At 36.7% G+C, this 27,973-nt stretch overlaps 1 protein-coding gene across 1 annotated transcript; it reads right to left on the bottom strand.

Annotated features, from left to right (window-relative positions):
* Positions 1-27,973, bottom strand: sppl3 (signal peptide peptidase like 3). The gene is made up of 11 exons (XM_005810024.3): positions 27,451-27,973; positions 13,944-14,021; positions 11,829-11,920; positions 11,609-11,728; positions 11,316-11,394; positions 9,979-10,091; positions 9,063-9,169; positions 7,040-7,203; positions 4,983-5,173; positions 4,729-4,838; positions 1-2,956 (listed from the first exon to the last, which is right to left on the bottom strand). Exons 1-11 carry the CDS (start codon positions 27,474-27,476, stop codon positions 2,885-2,887), a joined length of 1,152 nt encoding a protein of 383 aa, XP_005810081.1. The 5' UTR covers positions 27,477-27,973; the 3' UTR covers positions 1-2,884.

The raw sequence follows: 27,973 nt of genomic DNA, 5'->3' as shown, positions 1-27,973 counted from the left end.
TTCAGGCCCAACCACATTTATTGGGAACACTGGTAAAGATTTATGGAAAACCTCTAGGTAAACCTTTAAAAAAAGTATACATTTTGAGTGCACCAGTTCAGTAGGGATGTAATCCAGTGTTGAGATTTGTTTTCTGATGTCACATTAAGTCATTAAAAATGTAACTGGATCAATTTAACAAATTAGAAAGAAAAAAACCCCATTAATTTTTTAACTGTAATCAGCGTCTCTAGGAACTTTGTTTCCCTTTAGAATAAATATGATGCGGCACAGAGGCTTATTTCTTTCAGGTAAGTAAAATAAAACCTCAAAAGCTTTATGCGAGAGAAATGTAGCTGAGGGTCCCTTCTTGGGGTCTCCATAGCAACAAGTTATTACACAAGCTAGCCGTTTGGGAGTGATTCCAGAACATCACAAAAATAATTGTTGACTTATGGTTTGATGAGATGGGTTTGGGGTGAAATAAGTGATAGTTGGAAGATCACTTCATGCTCACTTATAGGCATGTTAGTGGATCTGTGACGCTGTGGGTCCACATCTGTAGCAAAAATCCTGGGGATCCTTGTTAGAGCGCACATCATAACTCCTCATAAAGAATCAGATGGGTCTCTGGCTGAGAAACATGATCAAATCAACAAAGTTATGGTTCATAAATTGAATGTACCCTTTTCTTTTATTATCGCCAATATTTCCAAGATCTGGGTGATGGAGAGAAACTATGCTTCTTAACGGTGAGAGAAAACCGGAATACTGTTTGCATAAAATAGTATTAGCAGAGACAATGCCAATAATTGTGCAAGAGGTGATTGGGTATCATCTACCCCTCGATATTAAATTAGCCAAATTAGAGGTTTATCTGCAGTAAATGTTAAATATTACAGCAATAGAAAGATTTACCTTAAACTTTGTAAAACATCTTTACCAGAGACTGCAAAGATTGCAGCCAGCACAGCAGACTTCTGCCTTTTATTCGGTTTCCAGTGCAAAGATATTTAATCAAAAGCAAGACTGAAGGTGGTTTATAAACAATAAGATACCAAATAAAAGCAGGAAAATATCCGGGGTTAATTATGTTTGATCTCTGAGGGGCATGGCTGATTCATAACTGTCTTCCACAGGTCCAGACAAACTTTATGATTAAATCAAACGAACACAAACACACCCTTCAACAATTCCCCAGATAGCATTATTTGGACCAAAACATCCATCTGCTCAATGCATATCTTCCAAACCCGTTTATCTTCATGAAAAAAAGCTTAGTTTAAACTCTGACAATAGTCGGGTCTTCATCGGCTGAGGTTAAACACTGACATTTACAAAATTCAGATGAGTTTTCCGATCTGCACCTGCAAAACCCCAGCAATTATAGAGAAGTTAAAGCTGCAGTGCCGACAGTCCTAACACCCAGAGAGATGCGTGAGGCGGTATAGAAGACTGGAAAACTTATTTAACATTCATTTATTTGGAAGAAAAAAATAAACAAAACAAAAACACTGTTTACATTTCTGCTGTCTGCAGAAAACTGAAAAGAAAAATGACCTCTGGAGTTTCTACATTTTTTTCTCATATGTTTTTTTCCCTGTTTTTACAAGATAAACCGTTTACATGTTTCATGTGCTTGACACCCTTTGATTCAAAACACACAGCTCAATGCAAACCTGACTATTGTCGTCATTTTAAACATGATTTCAAATTAAAACAGAGTAAAAGAACCGCTTGCTCATGTGTTTCTGCACTCACGCACACACACACGCACTTTAAGATCAGAGCGGGAAACTGTCGTCCAGTGAGAGATGCTCAGAAGTTCTCCGGGGTTTCTCTATTGCACAAAGTTGGATCCACGCGTCGCCAATCTGAGTGAAGTCAGGCTTGCTGCTCGACATCAGTTTACCGCCCTCTTCAACATGCTCTCAAACACAAATACAAACTCATGATACCGCAAATACATGTGTACACATATATACAAATAAAAGCAACCCCATCCGACTCCCGACACTGGTGGAGAGGGGAGGCAGCTCAACAATTTTAATGCATCATTTCTGTATATGCAAAGAATAAAACTTTTCTAAATAAAATACATAGTTATCTGTTGGGTAAGGACAGCAGATGAACAGAAGACGGAAGGGTAAAGGTGAGGAAAGGGGGGGCCGGGCGCACAGGGAGTGTAGCAAGAGGGCAGGAGCACCAGGGGGAGCCATTGGGGGGAAGGGGTGATGAAACAGGGAGACTGAAGAAGAGGGTTGACTCTGGGCTGTGTTGCTGCTCCTGTGCAACACTCCCCAACTCTTCTCCGCTTGTTAAAGTTCTTTGATAATATTAACATTAATTATAATGATCACAACAATGCTAAAAAAATACATATAAACCCCAGCCATGTCTCACAACTGTAAGTCCACGAAAAAAGGAGGTGGGAGGGGGGAGAGGCCTGGTCCATTTAGTTCATCACAGAGAAAGGAATCCAGAATAAAAATTAAAAAAAAAGACAGAAGAGAGAGGAGGTGGAAAATTTGAGAATGGCCATGTAGAGGGCGGCTGAGTGGAGGGTTGGGCGAAGGAGGGGAATAAAGGAAAGGAGACAAAGACGAGGGCAGCACAAAAACAGCAGACGCAGGATGTGCCGTAATGGACAGGAAAGAAACGGCTAAGAGGAAGCGGAGATGAAACAGGGAAGGATGTACGGAGCAAAGATGAGTCGTGTCTGGGCGTTGTGATCCACACTCTGGTGTCCTTTCTGAGGGATTTTTTTTTCTCTTCACAGATCGGTGGAAAGCATGAAGTGATGACAACATGGCCTCATGGTGAGTGTGCCCTCTTTCCTTTCCTCTGATTAAGAAGAAAAGATCAGCAGTCGTCCCCGCGCTGGTTGTTCGTTCCCCGGGTTGCATCATACCTCCAGGAAGCGAGAGCTGCTGGCCTTGGCGTGGAAAGGCTCGGACCACATTCGCCGCAAATCCCCCTGGAAAGACACACACACACACACACACACACACACACACACACACACACACACACACACACACACACACACACACACACACACACACACACACACACACACACGCACACAAACACACACAACAGTCTGGAGTTAAAAACTATTATGACTTTTCAGAATCGGTGTAAGTTCTAGGGATTTTATGTGACAGACCAACACAAAGTAGTGAAATGAAAACGGAATGAAAATGAAAAGGATAAACGTTTCCTTTTTATGAATACACATAAAATCTGAAAAATGCGGTGTGTTTTTATAGTCAGCCCCTTATGCGGTTTTCACTGCAATTATAGTCGCCAGACTGTTGGAGCATCGTTCTTTGGGCTTTGCATGTAGAAACTGAATTAGTTGCTCATTTGTTTTTGCAAAAGAGTTCAAGCTCAGTCAGGTGGGATGGAGAGCAAATGTGAAAAATAATTCTTAAATCTTGGTCTGAGGGTAATTGATGTTTGAAAGTGTAACTACTGGTTCTCATTCCTAGTGTCTGGCAAGTTCCAGGTGTTTCCCAGCTGCATGAATGGGCGACTTCTGCAGAACTTGTGTTAAGTTGCACAAAATTCGAGACCAAACTTCAGCTTTAGGAGAGAACAAACACAGCTTGGCCTCCTTCTGAGGTAAAGCAATCGTCTGAACCAGGTGTGTTGGGGCAGAGGTGTAGGTCATCAAATGGACTCTGAGGAGCTAAACCAGCACTCTGCTGTTTAAGGTTGTTTTCCTGATGTTAGATGAGCCCACCTGAAGTTGTTTTGCAGCTTCTGATGTATTTTCCTCGTAGTTTGATTTTATTTATCTCAATCACCTATGAGAACCTTCCATGTAGCTACTGAAAAAGAGCCTGATTATTCTGATGACTGATTGATTAGTTGGATAAAAATTTTTTTACATTCTGCAGGTTTTTTATGAGACAACTTGCACCTTTTTTCACAACATTAGATACTCATTAAACAATGCAAATAATTCAAATAAGAAACAAATTCATATATTATTACCTAAAATGTAACATAGCCTTCTTTTAAAGTACTCTTCATCATTTGTAGCAAAAGACACATCTGCAACTAAAAAATACTGTCTACTAAAATCTTGATTGATTTTTCAATTAACAGATTATAATTAGACAGCAAAAGATGTCTAATAGGACTTTTTTTTTAAAGTTATTAAACTTCAATGAAAAATGTATACATGTTTTATACAGTTTTGCCGTAATTGCCGCTTTGATTGTGTTGTTACTAAAGCAAATGGCCTCTTTTAGAGTCTATGTAGTCCAGCTAACGATTGATTACTAAAAAAGTTGATGATTATTTCAATGATAGATTTATCACAATTAATTCAATTAATCGTTTCACCTGTAGATCTCTTTAGTTCCTCCAGAGTTATCTTGGGTCTTCTGATTGCTTCAGTGATTATTGCTCTTACTATCACTATTATTTTTATTTGTGAAAATGATTGACTTGAAAACCCTTGTATCGTTTTTCTTTTACTACAATTATTTATTATGTAGATATTGTGTTTCGGTTTGTCACATAAAAACAACAATAAAATGTATTTAAATTTATCGCTGTAACGTGATTTATGAGGTACCAAAATATTTGCAAGGTACTATAAGTAAGCCATTTAAAACTACATGTTTTATGAATATTTAGTTTTGACATTATGCAAGAAGATTTTTTTTTTGAACAAAATCTAGATGAATGTAGCTGACACCTTTCTGTAGGGAACAAATGGGGCTGTAAAAGTACCTTCAGGTAAGCCATAGTGAGCAGAGGCAGCAGGGTGAAGGGAACCAAGTAGAGCAGAGCGGGCTGAGCAGCACGATGGATCCTCGAGGCCACAGTGGCAGTCAGCAGGCCTGAGGAGAAAACATGCTCAAAATCCCGAAAGGAAATAAACAAAATAGAGCAAACCAGTCCTGCGAGGAGAATGCCGAACTTATAAAAAGATCTTATAAAAACTTGACCTCTTCCATCCATCTGTGCATTGATTGGCTGCTTACCCACAAAGTATCCGATGAGAGTGCAGTGGAAATACGAGACGCGCTGCATTCGTCCGGACATGTTACCGGGCCCCGGGACCTCCCCTGTTGCTTGCTTCTTGTAGTTATCGTAGCGCAGGACGAAGCACAGAAGCAGCCCCGGCATCACGATGTCTCCGATTCCCAACATGGAGAAGTGGCTTCCTGTGGAGCTGCATGGAGGCAAAGAGCGGCAATGAAGGTGAAACTCTAGAACGGACAAATCGGAGAATAACTGCGACTTCACAGTGGAGATTACACTAATCTACACGTCACTGCTTCATCTTCTCTTTCTGAAACCGAGATGTTTCTATACAGACTTGCTTTAAGAAAGGTTTAAGCCAGGAGACATGATTTCATCAGCTGATAATTTAGGCTATAAACATCTTAAGAATTTCAAAAGGTCAAATATTTGCAGTACCTGAAGATGTACAAATTAAAATCTTATAGCGTTCCAGAAATAATTGCTTAATAACTAAAATAGCTTTTTTCCAGGCACTGTTATCACAAATCATTACAAACTACATAAACCTGTTGGCATGTTATGCACTACATTATTACATTTACTATGTTAGAATAACAAAAATCTAACACTACAATATTTTATCAATAGTGTGCAACAGTCTTAAATAAGATCTTTCAAAGTTGTCAGACTTTCTCAAACTTTTGACATTTTCAAAACTAAAGGAATTTTGAATAAAAGGTATTTTAGTCTAGATTTTTTAAAACAGTTTTATAATACCCATTTGTCTAGTGTAGATATTTTCTTAGCTCTAGTTTATCAAGGACAAAATTAACCACAAATCTATTTTATGCCTTGAGACAGAGCAGGACCAAAGAGCAGAGAGAGGAGAATGAAGTTCAAATCGTCTCTTTCATCGATCATAAAGGGAAAGGATCATTTCCCTGACTCCAAAGTCTCTCTGCCCGGCTTTCTAACCACACAGAGTAGACTAAAGTAGACTAAGAGTAGATTTAAAGAGGAGCAGCAAAAACAAATGAGGTGGATTAGCAGTGCTTGCTAACAACCAATGATCTCATCCAGGACATCTTACTGTGAAATGTTGCCTCTACTGCCCAGATATGGAGCTGTTAGCATCTCCTGGCAGTCCTGGATGATAAAGTATTTCTCAATTGAATAGAATATTATTGTTTCCTTAATTTTTAAGTGAAAAGCAGAAACAAACTATGATGTTGTGATTGGTATCCATACATTAATTTACATTTCGCTCTTTTCTTTAGTGAAAACCAAAGATGGTCTGAAAAGTTGATTTGAAACTGAAACAAATGAAGTAAAAATCTGAAGAAGTGCTGGGTGGCTCAAACAGTTGTTTTCAGCTCTGCATGTTAAGATGTTGACCACTGCCACATGTAATCGGCATCTCCGTCTTGGGAGAGGACTCGGAGCATTCTGCATTGTAAGGCTTTGATGAGGGACGGCTTGAGCGCTGGAGAACTCTGTCACGAGAGCAGCTACCTCACTACCGACACTTAGACAAGGTGCTGAAGTTCCTGCACGCAAACGTGACCTGATCATTTCCAGACAATACTGCCTTGAAAATCTCTCCAGTCTATAAATACCCTTAGATGGTTCCTCTGTACCAGGAAGTGCATTTCTAGCAGAAGTTGCTCTGGGAAGAACTGCATGAAGGCATTTGTTCTGAGAGTATTTAGCTACAAATCACCAGCAAAGGTTCAACTTTATGACATACCATGAGTGAAATTCAACAAATCCCTCCCTTACTACCCCTGTGATTACAGTGGTGCTGGAAAGTTTGTCAACCCTTCAGAATTGTTGATATATGTCAAATAGCTACAAACATCAGCAGAGTTGCATTAAACTCCAAAATGTAGATGGAGGCAAAGTCCCAATTAGCTCTTGTATCATTTAAATAATCTCTTATTTCATTTGTTGATTTGGTTTGCCTTCATCTACTTTTAAGACTTCTGTGAAAACCTGGTGATGTTTTTGTCTGAAATATATAAAATTCTGGTAAAAAATCCCAAACTTTCCAGCACCACTCAGATGTGAGTGTTACCTTGGGAAGACCAGTTTGCCAGGTAAGGAAAGTCTGGGAACGTCGCGGCCCATTCCGGGCCCTAGGTGTAGCTTCCTGGAGAGAACATCTATGGGATTTTCAGCAGGCTGAGTGGCAACTTTGACCATCACATTACTGTTGAAGATGTACGCTGAGAAGAACACCTTCAGGAAGAGAGAAGGAGAGAGAAAAACCATCAAAAATGACTTTCATTCAGCCTTTTCATTGCATGACGAGCAAAAAAATATTTTTTTTTCTGTGGAAGCTTTGAGAAGCTAGTTAGCTTAGAGCAGTTGGGTAAACGGTAAATGTAAAAGATGTTGTGTTGGAAAAACTCGACTGGCTCAGATCTATGGGGAAATTAGTGCAAAACAACAATTACTCCTTGAGAGAAATGAGTTTCTAGACACACATTTACTCCTAAAGACTGAGATTATATTTTAATCCCTTCTGTGGGGCGGGGAACTGAGTAATAACAGTTCTCGTGATTTAGACACACAAGGTCTTTGATGCTTTAATTGAACAGCTTTAAATGAAAAATAAAGTCAGTTTGAGTATGGCACATGTATCATTATATTAATTATTCTAGAATAAATAGTTCAGATCAATTAAGTCAACCAAAAAAAAAAAAAAGTAAGCAAAAGCTGAAAATATGGAAGTTTTTTTAAAGATATTATGCAATCCCACTCTGTGTTAAAAAAAACAAAAATGATTCAAATCTGTAGCATTTTCTTATCAATAAAATACAATGCATGATCCTCTGCATAACTTGTAATAATAATAATTTTTACTATATTCATCCCAGCAGGGAAATTATTTCGCAGTTACAGCACACGACAGGAGCTGTGTCTGCAGGCAGCCAGCTGAGCCGGCGCCATTTTTTTTGAAGAAGGACATGCGGCAAAGGTCGTCGCGACCGGGAGTCAAACCCGCGACGTCCGCGGGTCTAAGGCCTCCAAACGTGGGGCGTGCTAACCCGCTGCGCCACCACAGCACAGCACAAAATTGTAGCACACAATTTTGTTTTGAACATAATGTAGTTAGTGATGAAACAATGTAACCAGCAACAATTTAGAGTCATCTTCCTCGTCTCTGCTCAACAGCCAATCAGTGCCAAGAAAAACCAATGGTGCTCTTGGATTGGCTGCTTTTCAAACACCAGGCAATATCATGTCAAGTAGCACTGCGTCTAAGTATTTCAGCTTCCCAAGATGCATTTTTTTTTTTTAAAGATTCAAAAACAAAACGAAAAATAAATCAGGAAATAGGTGAATTTGTCTCTGGTAAATCTCAGTGAACAGGTGAATCTATAAATAATGAAGAGCAAATGGGTGGAGGTTCACTGTGCAGTAGTTTTTGTTGTTTGTGGTGGAGCAGCATTCCAAGGAGGTCAGGCAGAAATTCCTTCTTAACCCTGAATGTTGTCATTACTGAGGAGTGAGTGAATTGACAGACAATCATCACACCAATGTAAAGTATGAAACATGGCTGATATGTGATGTGCTGCCACTTCAATTTCAACCATTTACATGACACTAATTTTGGTAACGTTACTGTAGTACCTGATTACGTATTAGCAACCTGAAGTGAATCAGATCAGCATCTTGGAAGAAAAATAAAAGCTAATTTGACCAGATTGAATCAGGAAAAAACAGAAACAAATCAGCAAATGATTTTTAAATGTATCGTTAACAGTTTTCCTTAGTAGTTAGACCACTACTGTGTCATTGATGCTTTTTCTCTGCATTATTAAAGTTGAGGCTTACCTCCAGCTGTGCTTATAACTTCCATAGTTAGCAATTGTTCCTTGAGTACTGACTAGCCATTCTTTAAACCGAGGATGACTGCATTCACAGATTACATCCCCTTCTGAGCAGTAGCAAGTGCCGCCACAAAGACAAGCAAAGGCTTTCATAAACCCGAATCGCTCTCATTTTCTGAAAACCCCCTGGAGTCGACATCTTTTATGGCTGTGCTTCCTTTTAGTGATGCAGGTAGAGCTCATGGTGGGATGACTTCTTACCCAGAACACATCATAAATGAGCAGTCCTGACAGCAGCAGGCAGGAGACCTTCAGACTGGGAAGCCGAACAAAAGCGATCATGGCGACGCACAAGCCCATGGCTAAAGCTGCAGCGAGGGAAAAGAAAATGGCATTTAAAAACATATTTCCACATTTTAGTAAAAACGAGCAGACATATTGAGGTCAAAGCAGATTCACTATATTTTATTTATCATAATTATATTTTATGTTTCTTGAAACAACACATATTTAGCAGAAAATTATATTTTGAATTCAATGCCTATATAAACTTTATGTGTTTATGTTTAACCTTTGCCAATATATAACTCTTAACTTTTCCAAGATTGCATTCATATAATTGAAAACAAAATGCCTAGCAATCTGTATTAAATTCTGTTTTTAAATACAGAACTACATGAAGCTTTTTCTACATTCCAGGAAGACAATGAGTTGCCTGAAGAGCATTTAGCTGACTAACAACGCTAAATGTTGCTAGTCATTTTAGTTATCATATTTATTCTAAAAGGAATAAATAAACCTCCTTAGTGAGAGCCAGGCCAAGGTTCTTCTTCATGTGATGATAGAAAATTAGATTCTATTAAACTATTTAATAAGAATAAAGTTACATCTAACATGTAATATAATATGTAATATTATATTACATAATATATCAAAATATGCAATATATTTTGATATGTTACATCAAAATATATTCAAAATATATTTTGAATATTCTAAGGTCAGTCTATGCTGAGACTCAAATTCTTTAATTGCTACAGGATACGATTTTATTAACGTATAACGCACATTATTAATGTGCATTGGTCTTATGTGCTGGTTCTCATGTTGAAGCTACAAGCCTAAATATTTCTAACATGTTGATGTTCCCACATGAGAAAAGCTCTGAGTGACGCACCGTCCATGAGGAGCCAGTGTCCGGTCAACACCCAGATGAGGACCAACATCACGGAGAGCGAGAATGACAAGAGTTCAGCCAGGGTGAAGCGTCCACAGCAACCAAATGAAATCCTGCAAAGTAGAAAGAAGAAAATCCTTAGAGCAGGTGTTCTTAGGATTAAGAAATGTAGAAGTGGAAACTGAGGGAGAGGAGAAGAAAATATTTCGCATGCCACATAATATTTAATTTCCTTTTTGTTAGAATATTTGTAGATTAAACTGTGAGAAAAATGAACCGAACACAAAATTAATTTTTAAATCGCAACAAATTAAAAAGTATTTGTTCCCTTAGATTTATTTTGTCCTTTTTTAAAAATCACACTTTGATGTTTGAGCTCAAACTAATTTTAACTTGTGTAGATTCAATATGATGATTTCATGAATCAGGAGGAAGACCTCTATTCAAACTGAACAAATCCTTTAAAAGCAGCGGGTGAAAAGAAATTGTCCTTCAAATCTCTTAACTGGTTATGACACATTTGGCATAAAGAAACAATTTTGGTTCATTCTTTGCAGAATAGTTTTACCCAACCACACTGGAGAGATTTTAAGCATGAATAACCTGTTCGATGTTATTCCACAGCAGCTTAATTGGATCAAAGTACAGACTTTGACTAGGCCACTCCAAAACCTTTTGTTTTTTAAAAACTGGCTGCTGCATAAACAAAAGATCAAAATTGATGGGCTGACATTCTGCCTTCAGGCTGCCTTGTGTATGTGCTGCTCACGCCCTCCATGCTGGTAAACATGGCTGCAGATGACAGCGGATAAACGATTTTCCAGTAACGTTAGGTTGTTTCTCCTCTATTAGAAAAGCTTGTACACGCTGTGCATTTTTACAAAAGTCACCAACTGCATCTTTGACAAATGTAATTAATGCCTATGATGTTTCAGATGTTAATATGTAGCTTTTTGTTCAGTTTGCTTTATGTGTATATTACACACTGCCTTTTGTTTGTCTCAGGTTCTTTTTTATCTAATATAAAAAATGTTTGATGATCCGAAGCATTTAAGTGCAACAGAAAATTGAAGAAATCTATAAGAGGCAGTCAAAGTATAAAGAAAGGATCGATTTAATTACAAAATCAAAATTTCTTTTGTACCCTCAGTTACAATAGGTTTTAGACCCTCTTCCAGTTTTACAATTGGAGAAAAGATTTAAATGCCGATGCTACAAATCTGCCTTGACAAAGATATGGTAATACGCAGATTCACGGAGCGCTCTGAAAGTTTGTGAGCGGCGCAAAACAGCAAGGAGGAGATTTCAAGACACAAAAAGCCACAAGATTTCCTTACTTGTTCTGCGGGGAGCAGGGTCTAGTCAGATACTGGCACATAGGTAACAACAGGAATGCAAATGCAATTGTAGCAAGAACTGAGGAGAGGAAGAAAAGCACAGCAGTTAGAGCTTCAGCCTAATACACCTTGACAGCTTGTAGCAGTCATTTCTGTGTGTTAAATGGGGCAGCTAATGGTCTTCAGTTTCATGACATTCTCCCGGGTGTAACTACTGAATAGCGATGGGAAAGCCTTATAATGATTCTACATGTGTGGTGCTTTTAAGTTGCCCTCCAGAGTCACATAGTTACCTGCAGTGCAGATAGTGAAGACCACTTGAACCGAATCGAAAAAGAAGAACATGACTAGCAGAGACACAGACGCTCCTATTGGCAGAAACAGGGCCTGCGTCGAGTCTATAGTCTGAATGCCTGGAAAACAACAGATCAGAAACACATGAGCTTCCGAACATCAAAGCAGACAATCGCACAACTGCAGGACTTGTAAAGGCCTTGGCTTTTTGACACTTACTGTTGTTTGTGTTGCTGTTATTAAAAGACCCTGTTGCTGTGGGGTTACCGTCTTTATCCTTCTCCTGGTTCTCACAATCCATGTTTAATGACCTGCAAAAGCAGCAGAGAACCGTGTGATTTTTTCCATTTTTTCTAAAAATGAAAAAGCCATCTCCCTTTGAAGACTTGCCATCAGAGTAGGACTTCATTCAGGCAGCATGAAGTGTATTATGTGTATACAACACCAAAAATTCAAATAAAAAGATATCAAATCGATGCAATCTTCTGTAGTTTAACAATCCCAATCAAAGTTTTGCAGTTATAACACTAGCAAATTTAGTCTGAAATGGTGACTCCTATATTATTACACTTGCTTTATCACACTAGAAACTGTTTTTTCTGCCCCAATTTAGTCAGCAATTAATTAAACTGAGTACTCTTAATTACTTTTACTCCAAGCATTTTTAAAAATGTTTAATATGTTTAACCAAACACGTTTACAGGTTATTGCAAGTCACAAACACAATTTAATGAAGAAAGAATAAAGCACAAAAATAGATAACATTCCACAAAAAATGAAGTAAAATAGAGTTCTTGTTCTATTTATTTGAACTTCAAGCTTATATTATTGGGGTTATTTTCAGTCACAAGTGAATCTCCAAAGGCGAAAATGTATCAATTTCTCTTAAACCCTTTAAAAGTATGAATGAAAGTTTACAAATATTTTAGTAGCATTTTAAGTATGTTTTATTTATGAGTAATCTGGCTTAAAATATGTTTCCTAAAATATTATCTTCATTAGCTCAAATGAATGTGCTAAAAACAGCCAGAGGCAACAGACACAGAGGACCAGATAAAGTCTGCAGATCAGTGAGCAGACATGGCGATAATAAAATCAGATGAGCGTCCAGATTCCTGTCCAGAGATCTGCAACCTGCGGCTCCAGAGCTGCGAGCGACTCTTTGGACCTCCCACGACGGCTCTTAACGATTTTGTATTTGTATTTTTCTTTTTCAAACTTAAGCATAATAATACTGAAGTTATATAACTTCAGTTATATAACTGAAGTTATAAAGACAAGTAATATTTTTTAGATGTCTTTTTTATCAGTTTGAAGACTGTGCTTTTTAAAAAAAATACATTTTCCACAAATATCAAAATTGTATTGAAAATATGTCATTGTTTCAAAATGTCATGCAGCATCCGTATTTCTAAGTGTGTTTTATTTCGCTGGGATTGAAGCAAAAAATTTAGATTGTGAAGTTTGCAGAACCTATTCTAAGCTAGAATATATCAATGTGTGCAATATCACAACTGCAACAAACTTCTGCAATGGAATGAAACTCTGCTTTCAATAATATATTTGTCCACCAAGATAATATTTTACTGTTCTTTAGCACCACAAACAATATAAATATTAGTAACCAAGATCAGGAGGTTAGGGGAGAATGGTGGGGAAATCGTGGTGATGAAAAAGGAAGACGGTAAAGAGGAAAATGGGGGTTAATGGTAACTCATTATTAATATATTAGATATTGTTACAATGATACATTTTTCTACAACTGTGCAACCCTATTCTAAATGTTTCCTCAAAGATAAAGTCCAAGGAAGATGCAACAGAAAATATTCTTTTAGGAATCTTGTCAGCCGCCTCAACAGCAGCGTTCGACAGATAGTCACTCTAGTCATAGCAGCCTAATTTCAGCCAGAATTGTGTAAATGACCAAAGTTTAAGCATTTTTAACACTTCTTTTTTTTATTAATCTTGCCTCTTTCTTTTAGTTGTAGCTTTTTGAGACCTCAGATATCAGAGGCAATGCCGGGTGTATTAGTATCATTTGGTTATCTTGTTATGACTAGTTAAGTGTGGGCCACAGGAAGTGTGTAACATGCTTCCTCTCAAGAACAGTTTTAGTTCAGTACATCAGGAGCATATGCATTAACATTTATTTTCAGACATGTACACGCTTCTCTTTTTTTTTTTATACCCAGTCTACAGCGGTCTCCTTGATAACAAGATAACAGAAAACTGCCTCCGAAAGTTGTAGGTAAACGACAACATGGGTCTAAATAAGTTTTTCAAATTGAGAATAGATTCATGCTCAACTGGTGGTTAAAGTGATCATTTACTCACCTGAAGCTGCCATAAACGATAAGAAGGATGGAGATCAGAAAGGTGGACACCTGACTGGAGTCAACTAGGGAGTATGCCCTAAAAACAAGAGAGAGACGTAAAAACAGGGTTATAATTCTAAGCAAAACAAGTAGGTATAAAAAAGGTAAAAAAGAGGAAAGAAAAAAGCTTGGAAGACCTTTTGAGAATAGTTTTTATACACGCAATTTATGCAAAATATTGCATTTAATTATCAATAATTCAATATTATAGCACAGACATTACTGTGTTTTAATAAGTGATAATATTTAACAATCTCACAGCTTGTTTTTTACCCTTATAAATACAGATAAATGTTAAAAACAAATGGGTCAACAAACAGCACCTTATTAGATTTGTACAGACATATTGTAGTCCTCTCACTTTTTCGACTCAAAACTACTTCCTCCATCAGTGGACGTGAGGCTCAAATGGTCTTTTGTAGTCTATAAATAAAATTTACTCAAACTGCAGTGTTTTTAAACGATATATTCCTATGAATACAAATTTGTAGGAAAGAGCAAATAAATAATCAATTTATCTGCTAAACCCTTCAACTGAAACCCCTCAGTAAAGAATAATTCATTTAAGAACCGGAAATAAAGTTTAACAGATGAACTCGTATTGTGGTGAAACATAACAGACAACTTAAACGTGACAAACCTAAAATAATATTTTTACATAAAGGAGATTATTCCAAAAACCATGGGTGTAGTTAGAGCACATAGGGGAATTATAGGTGCCAACATGCATGCTGCAGAGACAGCAAGCGTAGCTTGTTGCTGACTTTTGTTATTGCTCAGACTTCATTTGTGGGTCATTTGAGCTGCACTGAAATCTGTCAATAAATGTTCTCATAGCTGAAATGCAACTAGCACGCCCAAACAATGAACCTTCCTAGTTGTGATTTCAAAGCCTGGTTTTCGTTACCCCTGGTTATTATTTATGCCGAGTTGAGTTGTTTAACAAATGTATCTCTAAACATATTTCATTCATTAGTTTTCCTTGATTAAATCTGCATTTTCATTTCATTACAGTTTTCCTTCAGGCAATTCCAGGAAAAAACAACAACAACAAATTCTCAGAAAACAGTAAGCGGGCGATTGTCCTTCCAGGAATTAGCAGTATGCAGTACTGTAAGTGTAAACTAACCTAGCTGCATAGTATTTCAGACAGCAGTTGTGTTATTCATTTTAATGGAACCAGGTCAGCAACCACAGACTTATTACGGAAGTAGGTTGGGTTATTACTCAAAAATAAATGCTAGATATTTGTTTTTATACCAAAGCATAGTTTTGAATCTCCTCAAAATGTTTATTTCAAAAACTGAACACATTTCGGTTTCCAGTAATCATTGCATCCAACATACAGAATTGAGTCAACAGGATACAAGTGAAAAACAACGGGATAAAAATAGAAACGCAAACCTGTCTGCATTTTCTTAAAAGAATGTGATCCAACAGGTTTAGAAATATAATGTGACACAATAAAACAATCTGAGGACACTCATCTTGGCTTTTAAAGGCTGCAAATTTCTTTTAACAAGCTTTAATGTGTATTTTGTACATTAGTGCAACTCGGAGCAAATGACTCAACAGTTGGGAAACAAGTGGACAAATACTTTCATCATGGCAAGCTGAGGCTACTTAGAAAGAGATCTGGATGAGTTTGTAAAAATTTATTTCACGAAGTTCATTAGAATTTGTTCCATCAGGTTTAAACGATTCATTTATTAACTTAAAAATGTCTGCCTGCAAATCCTTTGATGATGCGGTTAGCCCACTCGTTTATGCAATTGGTTTAGTAATAAATGGTTTTAAAATGGACAATTACAGTATTTCAGTGATTTGCAAATGTATCTGACAAAATTAAGACATTGTACATATTAAGGTTGCACCGATTGCAGTTTTTTGGCCGATCGTCGATTACCAATCTTGAAAAAGCCCGAGCTTAAAGTATTCATGCCCCTTTGGACAACTACAAACTTTTGTTGAAATGTTATGATAGATCAGGAAAAAATACATTATTAGAAAGGGGAAGTGATTTTAACAATTTTCGTTTACGATACAGAAAAAGAAAACGCAGGACAACCAAATAGCGTTAGGTGGCTCAGACTTGGGAAACAGACCATCTGTTCCCTCTACTCATGGAGACCAAGGCAAACATGCAACAGGTCAGGGATAAAGCTGTGGATAAGTTTAAGGTAGGAATAAGTTATAAAACTATCAAAACTCTTAAAAAACTTCACGCTTTGGATGTATTGAACAGGAGGTCTGTTCAAGACATCTGAAAATGGAAGTATAATACAGCAGCAAACCTGCCATGAGACATTTGTCCACACAAACTGAGTGGACAGATGTCCTGGCTTATTCAGAGAAGAAGCCAGGAGGGCTATGGTATCACTGGAGGAGCTACAGAGATCCACAGCACAAATGGCAGGATATGTTGATACAACAACCTAATTGCAGATGTGGAAGTGTGGCAACAAGGAAGCAAGAAGCCCCCTTTGCAATTTTATAACCATGAAGGGGGCCCAGCAAACATGAGGAAAGCTAAACAAAACACTGTGGTAGATACGGGACAAATCTGAAATAAAACCTGTTGGAGGCTGCAAAAGATCGAAGAGGTGTTTGTACCACAAAAATATTGACAAATAATTTAGATCATAGCAACCATATTGTTGCTGTTACTGGAGTTAGAATCACTCCAGTAGCTCAAGCTCTGACTGAGCTTGAGCTACTTCGCTAAGAACAGCGGGCAACAAAATGCCAGACTTTCTAGATTTTAATTTCTAAAGAATATTGAAAGCCATTAATCATTTTTCTCATAATTCACAATTGTGCACTACCTTGTGTCAACATAACTTCCGTAACATGCTGCTTCATTGAAAAAATATACAGGCTGACATCATCTCAGGAAAATAAACAACCTCATAAGGTCACAATTTACATATTGCACATAATACAGCCTACAATATATATTATCTGGTGCTGCATCAAAGGCTAGACAATAAAATATATATCACGATAGACAAGTGATCAATTTCAATAGATAATGCATCTGACTATAATTTCTAATAATACCAAGGAACTCCGATTCAGAACCGCACAGCATTCAAGGGACTGTAGGCATAGGAAAAACTTTAGCCGCTCTACCTCTGACAACCAGCTAAGCAAAGTTGGTGGCATCAACCAACTCACTCGCTCTGTGGTTACCTAGCAACAACCTGCTGAGTAACTTGCGCAGCGGCAGTTTCCGGTTTTGCCATCATGATTTATGACTACTTAAAAATAAACAATGGTGTGGAGAGGAAAGATCATGTCACTTTTCTTGCAGTTTTTCAGATATTTGAAACAAAAAAAAAACTAATCATAATTATCAATATCAACCAATATGAAACACTTCTATTGCGATACGTTTTTCAGCTGTATTGTCCAGCCCTAGTTGCATCAAACCTTTGACTCAACCTCAAAATGCGTACCATTTTCTAGGGCAAATTTACTATGGTACCTTGACATGTTTGCATTTAGCTACAAGGCGCAAACTTGACTTCATTAGGCCAGATTCCTGCCCATGTAATTTGTAGTAGCTAAAAAAAGAGTAGGTCTTAATTAAAAAAGTACTAACTTTCTCTCAAAGTTGACATTGGCACTAAAAGCTAAAAGAATAAATCTGATTTAAATAAATTCTTTCACCAAATGTATGTTTTGGTTCATCAAGGAGTATTTCTCTTGTCAGACGGTGAGCCAGACCAGTTCTAGCTTGAAAAACCGGTTATATGAAAATAAAATTTGTCACAAGCCACCAGAACAATGTAGCATCACAAACCCATTTGTCCAATACAGTTTATACTAGATTTAGGTAAATATCTGACAATACATAAAACCCTTTCATGCCAATGTGCATAATCATTTGTGTCTTCTTACCTAAAACTATTCGATGTCTTCCAAGCATTAAAACAGTGATTAAGAAAGTAACCTTGCTCTCCTGCATGCCGACATTAATTATGTCACAGACTCCCCGTCAACACAGCGGGCTGCTAGACAGCTAGTTTAATCCACCACAAGCCTCATTCATATTCTGGTACCGAACTGGTTTGTCTGAATTCTGTGCACAGAAGCCTGGAGAACATGAGTGAGATAGATGAATGGAACATTTAAAAACAAAATACAATCCGGGACTGTTGAGAGCTGGCCGACGGCCTAAAGTGCCATAAGACGGCCTTGTTCGCTGACAGACTAGGTTTTCAATAACAATTCCAAAACCGTCCTTCATCAAACCAGTTGCATGCATTACTCTTTAGCACTGAGGCACAGGTCAACATGCCACAAAGATGATTAAGTGGCATTCTCGGATCTGTTCTGATCCAGTTAGAAAATTCTGGATGAAAAATGATCAGCCTTACAAACAAAAGTTGAATTTTATTCAACAGATTTCGGTTTAGTTTTGAAATCTTGAACTTTAAAGCATGAACATACATTTACTAATCAAACCTATCTTCATATTAGTAGACAGCCACTGAGCGAAAGTATGATCAAACTAAAAATAAATGGCAGGGTGTTAAAATAAAGCTTGCAGCTTTGAACTAACCATAGTGTCATAATATTTAGACCTCATTCTTCTCATCATGCATAACAACTTTTGCTTCTTCCCCTGTTTTTGTAGTGTTTTTTTAAACGCATCTCATCCGCCAATGTAATAGCAATTGCAAATTTTGTGTGTTAAGAGTGACGGGTGCCAGCTGTTGCTTTTTAAATCACATGACATAAACTATACTAACGTTCAAGATTGGGAACAGCAGAAACATTTTAGATGACCTGGCCTATCATTGGTCAGTCACTTATATTGGCAAAAGTTGGCTATCAATTGAAACAACTAATAAAAATACAATTATTTTTGGTTCCATTACTTGGAGCATCCCAGGTAATCCTCCACTAATGCAGCAGCATTCAATTTTAAAACTAGTTAAAGATACACAACTATCAGTGGATAATAATTGTTTTTTTTGAGTCTTGGAACATGGTTTAAATTCTTAAAAGCGGCTCGACATGAGTGTTTATTTGTCCAAAAATGGATAAAAATGGAGGTCTGCTTTTCACTTCACTAGTTTAAATAACAAGTACATTTAAATAACACGTTTAAATGTTATTTGGTTACTTAAAACTTAAAAAACATAGTTGTTATTTAGGGTAGATTTCTACCTTAGTAACATATTTTGGCTCTGCTCCCTGCAATGGAAACAACAGGCATAGAAAAACACCCCCAGCAAAGGTTCTTGAAGTGGAAACATACCTTTAACGACTGACATATGTTTATTTTCTGATCCATGTATAACTTGTAATAAGTTAAATATGTCAAAATTATCAACTGTGGCTGTTGTTGCTCCTTGTGTAACTTGTGTTTTTTATTATAGTTTATTTAACTAGATTATTTGTGGTAAAACAATGTGTTCTCTATTGCAGAAGGGCGGAAACATTCTCAAGAATTAAAGCTCCTCCATAAAATTGACCATGTCCTTATTAACATTAGTGAGCTAACATGAATGCATCTCTTTTGTAAGACTCATGAAAGATATGTGCAATGAAATCCTTGTAGAGTAGAAACACATCCACCCCCAAAATCTATAAATGTATTAGGAACATTTTGAAGAAAAAAAAAAACAAAACTCCATCTTGTAAGTAAGCTTTGTAAGTAAGATTTGAAACTGAATAATCTTCTTTGTAAGTAAAACAAAAACAGCATCTCCAAGCATTTTTAAACCAAAACTGTTGAGCAACACTGGAATCTTTCAAAATGTCCTCTTGGGGAAACTTCTGCAATCATGTTAATTTATTGCCAATTTAGCTAAAGCAAACCTCTGAAGTAGCCTGTACTGGAACGATGAGTGTCAATAGTGTCTACTGATCAAACAATTTTGCTTGGTGACCCTAGATAAGTGGACATATTTAGTGACGCAACCCTAGCTTCCTCTTTAAAATTGCCCTTGTTCATGTGAACCCACACACACAAAAAAAACAAAACAGAAATAGCTGCTCATTGCAGAAGGACCTAAAAATCTGTCCTTTTTTAACCATATTTAGAACTTTTATTTCAGCTCCAACATATAGTCTATATTAATAGAAAACATATTCAGTACCATTTCACCCTTGTTGTAGTAACAAGTAGGGTTGTTAAAATACTAAAAATTCAAATATCAAAAAACACTCCATACTCAACACAATTTTTTATACTGGAGCAACATTTTTTAAAGGTGCAATGTTGTTTTTAGTTAAGAGTAAAATGTATGATTAATAATATGACACAATTTTTAAATTCCTTATTTAGGGCAAAGCCAATAAGTCAGGGAGAATTCATTTAAAATTGTCACTTCCCTGCTTGGCAAAACAGCAAACACGACTAACTTTAAGAGTTAATTACCTTTAAATATGTACTTCTGATTTAGTTGTGAAATTATTTTATTTCATCTGCTTGTCTTTGGTGCCACTGCGTGTCTTAATTTTTCTGCCAATTTGTTGCTAAAATGTTGAGGGATAAAGTAACACTCTACTAACATAAATTGGGTTTTTAAAAAAACATGGATCTGCTGCATACAAGATATATTATTACAGCATAAACTGTAGCTATCTAATCGTTTTTAGATAACTAGTGTCATCTTCAAAAAAAAAATGAGTACCTTTCAAAGTTCTTGTAACAGTTTAAAGCAGCCTTTTGTGCTATTAGAACAAGATAATAGAGCACATTCTTTTTCGCAATACTTTCAGAACAAACTGAAGTCATAAACTTTTTATTTCATTTTATTGAGCACCACCTTCATCATCAGTCAAAACCCTTTTAAGCAAATGGCTAAGGGCCAGGAAAGACCTGAGTAGAAGTACTAAACACAATTCATACAAGACTAAAATAGTGTCCATATTTATATTTCAAACATAACTCATCTTAAGATTAGATACATTACTTGAGTGAAAACAAAATGCAATTTTTAAATCAAAATTTTTCAACTAACTTTATTGATTTAGGTTATATCCTATAAAATCCAGAAATCACCTAAAAAGAACCTGACTGGTGAAAACATGTGACACAAAGTCAGAAGCATCTACCAACTTAGAAAAGGGTTTAAAAAAAAAAATCTAAATAACTATCAAGTTGAAGTAGAAAAAAACATTAAACCATTTTAAACCTTTTCAGGAGTAATCAGCATCCAAAGAACTCAATTGTCTAAATTATGACGAGCCCAAAAAAACCTTTGGGAAGATATCTTGGTGACTGGAAAAACAGAAATCAAGCTTTTGTAAAAAGGCGTTTGTCCAGTTATTTTTACTCCAGAAAAAGGTCACAATAACAATAAAAAATGGCGGCAGTAGTGGGACTGTCTAGGGGAGCTTTGCTCTTCAGGATCTCTTGCATCTATTATTAATTTCCTGGCACCTGATTCTAGTTGTTACAGTTACTAGAACGGGTGGTAGGATACCAGGAAGTTAGTAAAGTAGCACAAAGAAACTGAAGGAGGACACTGTCTCTTGCACTGCTGGTGAATTGTTGTTTATTATGGCAATAAATTCCAACTTATGTCTAAAACCCCCATAAGCTGACAATATTGTAAGGATTGCTATTTAGTTTTCTCCACTGTTGACTGCAAGAGATATTATTTGTTCAAATATGTGATTAAATCCAGTTGCTTTGTGCAGTTTAGTGATAAAAAAAGAAATCACACTTCTTTATGTAACTAGTGTTATGAAGAAGCCTACTTTAAAGTGTTTTGAGACCAGTATTTGTGTTTGTGGTGAATTGCCATCCAAGACTATAAAATATGCTGTAAATACCCATTTATCATTACTTTTATCATTCTCACAATAAGTACCGTAAATATATAAATAAAAATATCATCAGATTTTAAGTTCATATAGCCAATCCCTATGAACTGGCAAACAACGAGAGGCAGCTTTAAATTAAAACATTAATGGTTATCGAAAAACTAAATACATTGTCAAGAAAAAAAGCCGTCCTAAACCATTTCTTAGCTGAAATTGTCCAATTAAGTGGAGCAGAGTAGGTGACAATTGCCAGGCCCAACTTTGTTGCACTTGTTGAAATTTGCTTTGTGCCATTTTTCTGAACACAGTACAGTTGCTAAGGATAAATAATAATAAACTAATGTTCGTACTAGTTTTGCCTGGACAAAAGTATATTTTTCATCTTCACTGGTGAGTTGGTTCATGTCAGCGCACTTTAAAAATTATGAAATAAAAAATAACCAAAGAAACTGTTAGAACCAGACACAAACAGAGCTATAATAGTTTATAGTAAATTTGAAGTGTGTAAATAAATACTAACGTCGAAGCATGTTGCAGAATTAACTCTACGGCAATTGCTCTTTGTCATGTGCACACAGATGCATCAAAACTGATCAAGGAAAAATATTACAACCTCCTCTATCACTGAAAGTACTCTTTGCACATTGATACGATGTGAGCTTGATTCAGGAAAATTACTCTATTAAAAAATATGAGAAACAGTTTGGACAGAGTTTTCAGGCCAAGTGCAAAATACAAAGTGTGCAGATATCTGCTTTTCCTTCACATGCTCTTGTGTCTACCATCTACAACATGAGGAAGTGCCACTCTCTAAATGTTACCTAAAATGTGATGGGTAAGAAGTCTAAGCTCTCCGAGTATGCAGTTTTGACAGCTGCAAAGACAAAGGAGAGGAAGAGAAACTAGATGAGGTTTAATGCAAAAAGCTGTAATGCAAAAGGCTTGGGAGTCTTATATTTTTTGCTATAAAAAGCTGCTGAAAGTTATTCACTGTACCTGACCTTGTTTTGAATGAAACAGCTTTAAATGTTAAGTACAGTTCTTTAACATGGGAATAAAATTGACTGTTTCTCACATATATAGCAGCTATATTCCCAGGAAGCCTAAATGAACTCCAACATAAAAATATCTCACAGTTGTAAAAAAATTTTTGCAATTCATCCCTTTCTGTTCTTTCAAACCAGTAATGGCATCCCATCATTCTGCTCAATTTAAAGAATTTAGTACGCAACATTAACATTTTCTTCAGTCTGTAAGAAGAAGCATGCCACAGCATAAAGTATGTACAAGTATTTTTTTAAGACATCAGAAGCACAAGGTTACAATTATTAGCCAAATATCTGGCACAGGCAGACATTAGCTGCTCCGTTTTTAGGAAGTGAGAAGAGAGAAAATGCAGGAGTTGAAATAAAAAATGCATCAGACCGTTTAATTGGGGGAAAAGTATTCAGTTGATGATTTATGTATAATCAAAACACCACCTACTGACCAACTAATAGATCCGTCACCAACATGAACATTTATAAAGGATTATTTTGCATACAAGTTATTTTCCTCAATATCAGATTGAGATCTGAAGCATTATTGTATTTAACTGAGACTATTCAGCTATTAATCTGACAAATTACCTCCTTCAAGTAATTGGACACTCAATCATTTTTTCATGTGCCTTAAAAATAAAAATGCTTGGAGCAAATTTATGGTGTTTAGTTCAGCAACTGAATCAGTGATGCTGAAATATCAGTAAATGCTTAGCGGCCTGATACTGGAAATTAATTTGAGTTAACTTATTACTACTTTTAAAATGTGTAACAAGAAAGGTGTGCTAATTTTTTTTAAAACTAAATGGAACTAGAGGTTTGACAGATTCATTCACAATTGTTTTGAGTTGTTTTTCTACGAACGGATTGAGACTGGTTAATGTTTTATTCTGTCTATATTGTAGAATTATTATAAAATTGCTGATGGATGTTTAACAACAAAGCACAAAGGATTTTATGACACTGAAATAAAAGTAGCATACTGTCAGACTGATAGTTACACCCACTCCAACTTGTAGTTGGAAATCTCTTTTTATAATTTAAGCAACAGATGGATTAGTTTATGATCCTCTGACGGCACATAAGCCACTGCACAATAAAACAACATTTAGAATTAATTTTTTGAAAATGAGGGGTGAAAAATAGTTATTTGAATTGAGTGCAGTTTTTGTTTTATTTATCTGAAACCAGATAATGTTTTAGCAAATTTGTGTGCCAGTTCTGACCCTTGTGCATCTTTTTGTGAAACCTTCTCGAAAATGACATCTACAAAATGAATTTAATAAATCTCGGAAGCTTCCAGGTTTATTCAAATAGTTCTAGTATAAAATAAAAATGTATAACTCCAGAGAATACTCTAGAGGTCTAAAAAGTGACACTTTTGTTAATGAATGACAACACATCAAAATGTCACAAAATTAAAAATGGGGGTATAAAACATTTCCACCTATATAAAAAGGCAATTTATGATGTGAATAATCCTTTAAAAGTAGAAATCTAACTCTTCCCAGAGCCCACTGGTCAAATCGGATGAGTGACACGTCCATCCACCATCATAGCAAATAGAATCCAAAAATTACCTAGCCTAGACAACTTCCCATAACAAGGATATGCAATATGAAAATATTGGTCGATGTATAACATGTGTTTGCATTGGTTTTGTTGGTGGAAACGCTGCTGCCCACAAGTACCAGGGGCACTCGGGACGTAGAAGTTAATACTGAAAGTAGAGCAAAACACACATCCTGACCTGGAGCCACAATCAATCTGACACTATGTATATTTTCAGAATACAGCCCAACTGCAATGAGGATAAGAGCAGAATGTATCGCAATGGAGATCAATCCCACTCATACGAGTTAGCAGTAGATTTTTGTGTGATGTAGAAGATACTTCTTTTTATGTTCAAAGCTTAACTCACAATGTTAAATAAGTCCAGCAGCTCAAATGGAGATTTTGGTCAATACTATTAGAAAAATCATTGTCAAGTATTTGAATTAGATTAGAATATTTGCTTTTGCTTAAGATTTTCTTACGTTTTTTTGTTTGTTTTTTTACCAGGCCAATGAATCAAAACAAGAGAAGTGAATAGGTATTCTTGCAGCAAATGTGTATATTAGAATTAACAATTCTTTCCAAATAAGACCACAATGGCAGAATATTGCTGACCTACTATAAATTATTCATAATAGCTAAACCAGCAGTCTGAAATTCATCCTCAACTGTCACTGCCCTGCAACTTTTGGATGCATCTTTGCTCTAACACACCTGAATCAAATGAATCATTAATGACAAGGCCTTTGCAAAATTTGCTGACATGAGAAGGGGATAATTCTGCGTTTTAAATTAGGTTTGTTGGAGTCAGGAGGCATCCCAAAGTTGCAGACCCTGATCTAAAGCACGACAAAATACACATCAAAACGTGTGTTTTGGCATCTATGTCACATCTCAGGCCCTATTTACTGTGATGCTAATTAGAAGATGACAGCTAATATTGTATTAGAGACCTCTGTTTGAAAATGTAAAACCAAAGAGAAGGATGCTGATATGCATAGGTGTTAAGACATTCATGAAAAGATAACTTGTTGTTATCATATTGACGTTTTTTAGTTCCTTTCCTTTTTAAACAGGACACATTCTAGAAGATCAAGCATTAAAATAAAATAAAATAGTTTCAACAAACTTGTTGAATGAGAAGACCAATGTACTGATGGAAATACGCATTTTAGACAAACTAAATGAGAGGTCAGTGGACTGTGCTAACAGTGGAAGTTGTATTTGTTATTCAATCAAGCTAGCTTCAAATTAACAAATCAATCAGATTTGACTGATGATCAGCAGAACAAACACTGAATAGCAAGTTGGATTTTCTGAGTGGTGTGGGCTCTGTTCATTCCATGCATTCAAACTTAGAAGTTTGAACTTTTTACTGTATTTATATACATGTTCAATACAAATAACACAGTCTAACTGCTTTCACAACAAAATGCAACAATTATTCCTACAGCTCCTAAAATACTGACTATTATTCATTTCCATTTTGATACAAAACCCACTGTAAATTAGGACTTTTTTAAGTGCTTAATGTACAAAATATGATCCCGTTTCCCTTAGGTAACTGTAGAGTTACACAATAATTCAAAATATATCATCATCCCAAATTTGGTAAGTGCTTTACTGATATCACAAAGGACTGTTTGCAATATTTATTGGCAAATAAATCCCATGAACTGAGTCTAACAAGTTGATCATTAAGGCTGTCTGACTGGGCAACTAATCAGTAACAGGATGCTCAACATACATGTCAAATGTATTTATAAAACAATATTGCCAAAGTATGTTAATACTCCTGTTACCACAATACCTGTGTTTTTTGCAGCCAGAAATATTTTAAAGTTGGTTAAATGCGTATTTTTTGTGAGTGAAGAAAATGTGTTGCACCCTTTCAGCCATCTGACTGGCAGTTTCCAGCTACAGATAGGAGTGGGTAGGATTTCTACAGCATTCCTCTATGCTAGCCAGATACACTTTCTCTGGCATGTTTTTAAAATACTGTTAACCCATACATAAATACAGTAGGGTGGATGAACATTGTGGATTTAGAAACGGCAAGTTTTTAAAACCCTGGTTTATTTGCTACTTTGAATGGCCTGAAACATAGGGTCAACTGATGCAATCCACCTAGTCTGTGTGCAAGTATTTTTAAAGTAAGGAAGTTATTGTTGTTAATTTAGTCTATTTTTAACGGTATTTGATGGTCACACCAAGAAAACGTATACCAACATTCCGTGAGAGGCTATAGCAAAACAAGTCCTGTCTGGTAAAGACATGTCTCTTTCTCCCTTGTTTACTGGAAGGAATGATACTAAGACTTAACCCTTGTAACAATTAAATCGACAATCGACTACGCCTTTACAAAGCAGTCATTTTCATTCATGGAGACCAACGCTCTCTTTTGCTCAAGTCACTAAATCTACACTTCCCATAACATTGGCAGTCATTACAACAAACAACTGACTGAGGACGTATTTTGTTAAAAAGCTGAATTATATACTATTTATTATAAGCAGGGGTGTGACATAATAGAGAAACTGGTATTTTTCTGTTACGACTGCGATGCTAGTTTAGCATAACCTTTGTTATTGTGAGCTGTGGCTCGACGACAAAATGCTACCCAGCTAATATGCTAGTATGTTGGCACGGCTAGCCTAAACTGTGTCGCTGGAGAGCCTCCATTTATTGAACGGAAATGCGATTTTCGTGCAGCGATTTGCTCTGTAATGAAATAAAAAGCCACACATAAAACTACCAAACCCTAACATTATACAACATAGCTAGCTCTTCATTCGCTTTCAATAGCATCACTCGATTTGACCGCAGCTGAATAGAGTTAGCATAGCATTAGCCACCACTAGCTAACCAGATGTAGATAAATGTGTCTATATATGTATGAATTTGGTTTCTACGCTTTCACAAAGGCTACTAAAACAGCTGAAGTGGCAAAACAAGTATTTATGCAGAATGGCAGGTGTTTGGTTCGGTTGCTTTTTGACACAGTGTTGTCAGAGTTGGCAGTAGCAGCAGCTAATGTTAGGCAGCCGCTACTAATCGGTAGCGCAACGCCTGTGCGCAACTCACCAGGATGAGTAGCCTTGCTCCGCCATATCGCCGAAAACAGTGGGTTCCGTGGCTGTGGCTAACACAGATTCAGGTCCCGGTGTCAGCCCGCTGGGACCGGGGAGCGAGGGGTCTCTGCTTTTCCTTCACAATCCGACGTCTTAGTAGTTACTTTTAGGTGACAACATGATGATACATCCCGGCGGCAGCTAGTAATTACTAGCTGAATTTCATGCAATTGAGATGAAAATGATGGTTTGCTATCGTTAGGTGAACAAGACAAAGCACCCCGAGGAAGAAAAAAAAAACACACAGATGTTATTTTCGTCGGTCTCGCTAGGGTCCTGCCGTCACCTCAGCCGAGATGGCTCGGTCTGCAACGATGTTACACCCACTGTAGATCCATATTCTGCGCGATGTATCCAGAATAAATTCGGATATTCCTTGAGTCTGCAGCCCGAGCTGATATGGAAGACGCTCAGCTTTGTTTTCTATAGCGAGTCCGCGGGAACGCGCACTGTCGCCCAGCTTGCTGTAGAGGTTT

Source organism: Xiphophorus maculatus, chromosome 8, assembly GCF_002775205.1.
Source record: "Xiphophorus maculatus strain JP 163 A chromosome 8, X_maculatus-5.0-male, whole genome shotgun sequence".
In the NCBI taxonomy this organism is placed as follows: domain Eukaryota; kingdom Metazoa; phylum Chordata; class Actinopteri; order Cyprinodontiformes; family Poeciliidae; genus Xiphophorus; species Xiphophorus maculatus.
The sequence above is the reverse complement of the archived record's forward strand: the minus strand, read 5'-3'. Positions and strand labels throughout refer to the sequence as shown.

Bases quoted from the DNA above. Each gene is read 5' to 3' on its own strand.
- sppl3 (XM_005810024.3), bottom strand. From the start codon at position 27,476: ATGGCGGAGCAAGGCTACTCATCCTG. The intron at 14,022-27,450 runs GTGAGTTGCGCA...TCTTGTTTTTAG, and splicing joins GAGCAAGGCTACTCATCCTG to GGCATACTCCCTAGTTGACT. The intron at 5,174-7,039 runs GTAACACTCACA...GCCTCCATGCAG, and splicing joins GGCAAACTGGTCTTCCCAAG to CTCCACAGGAAGCCACTTCT.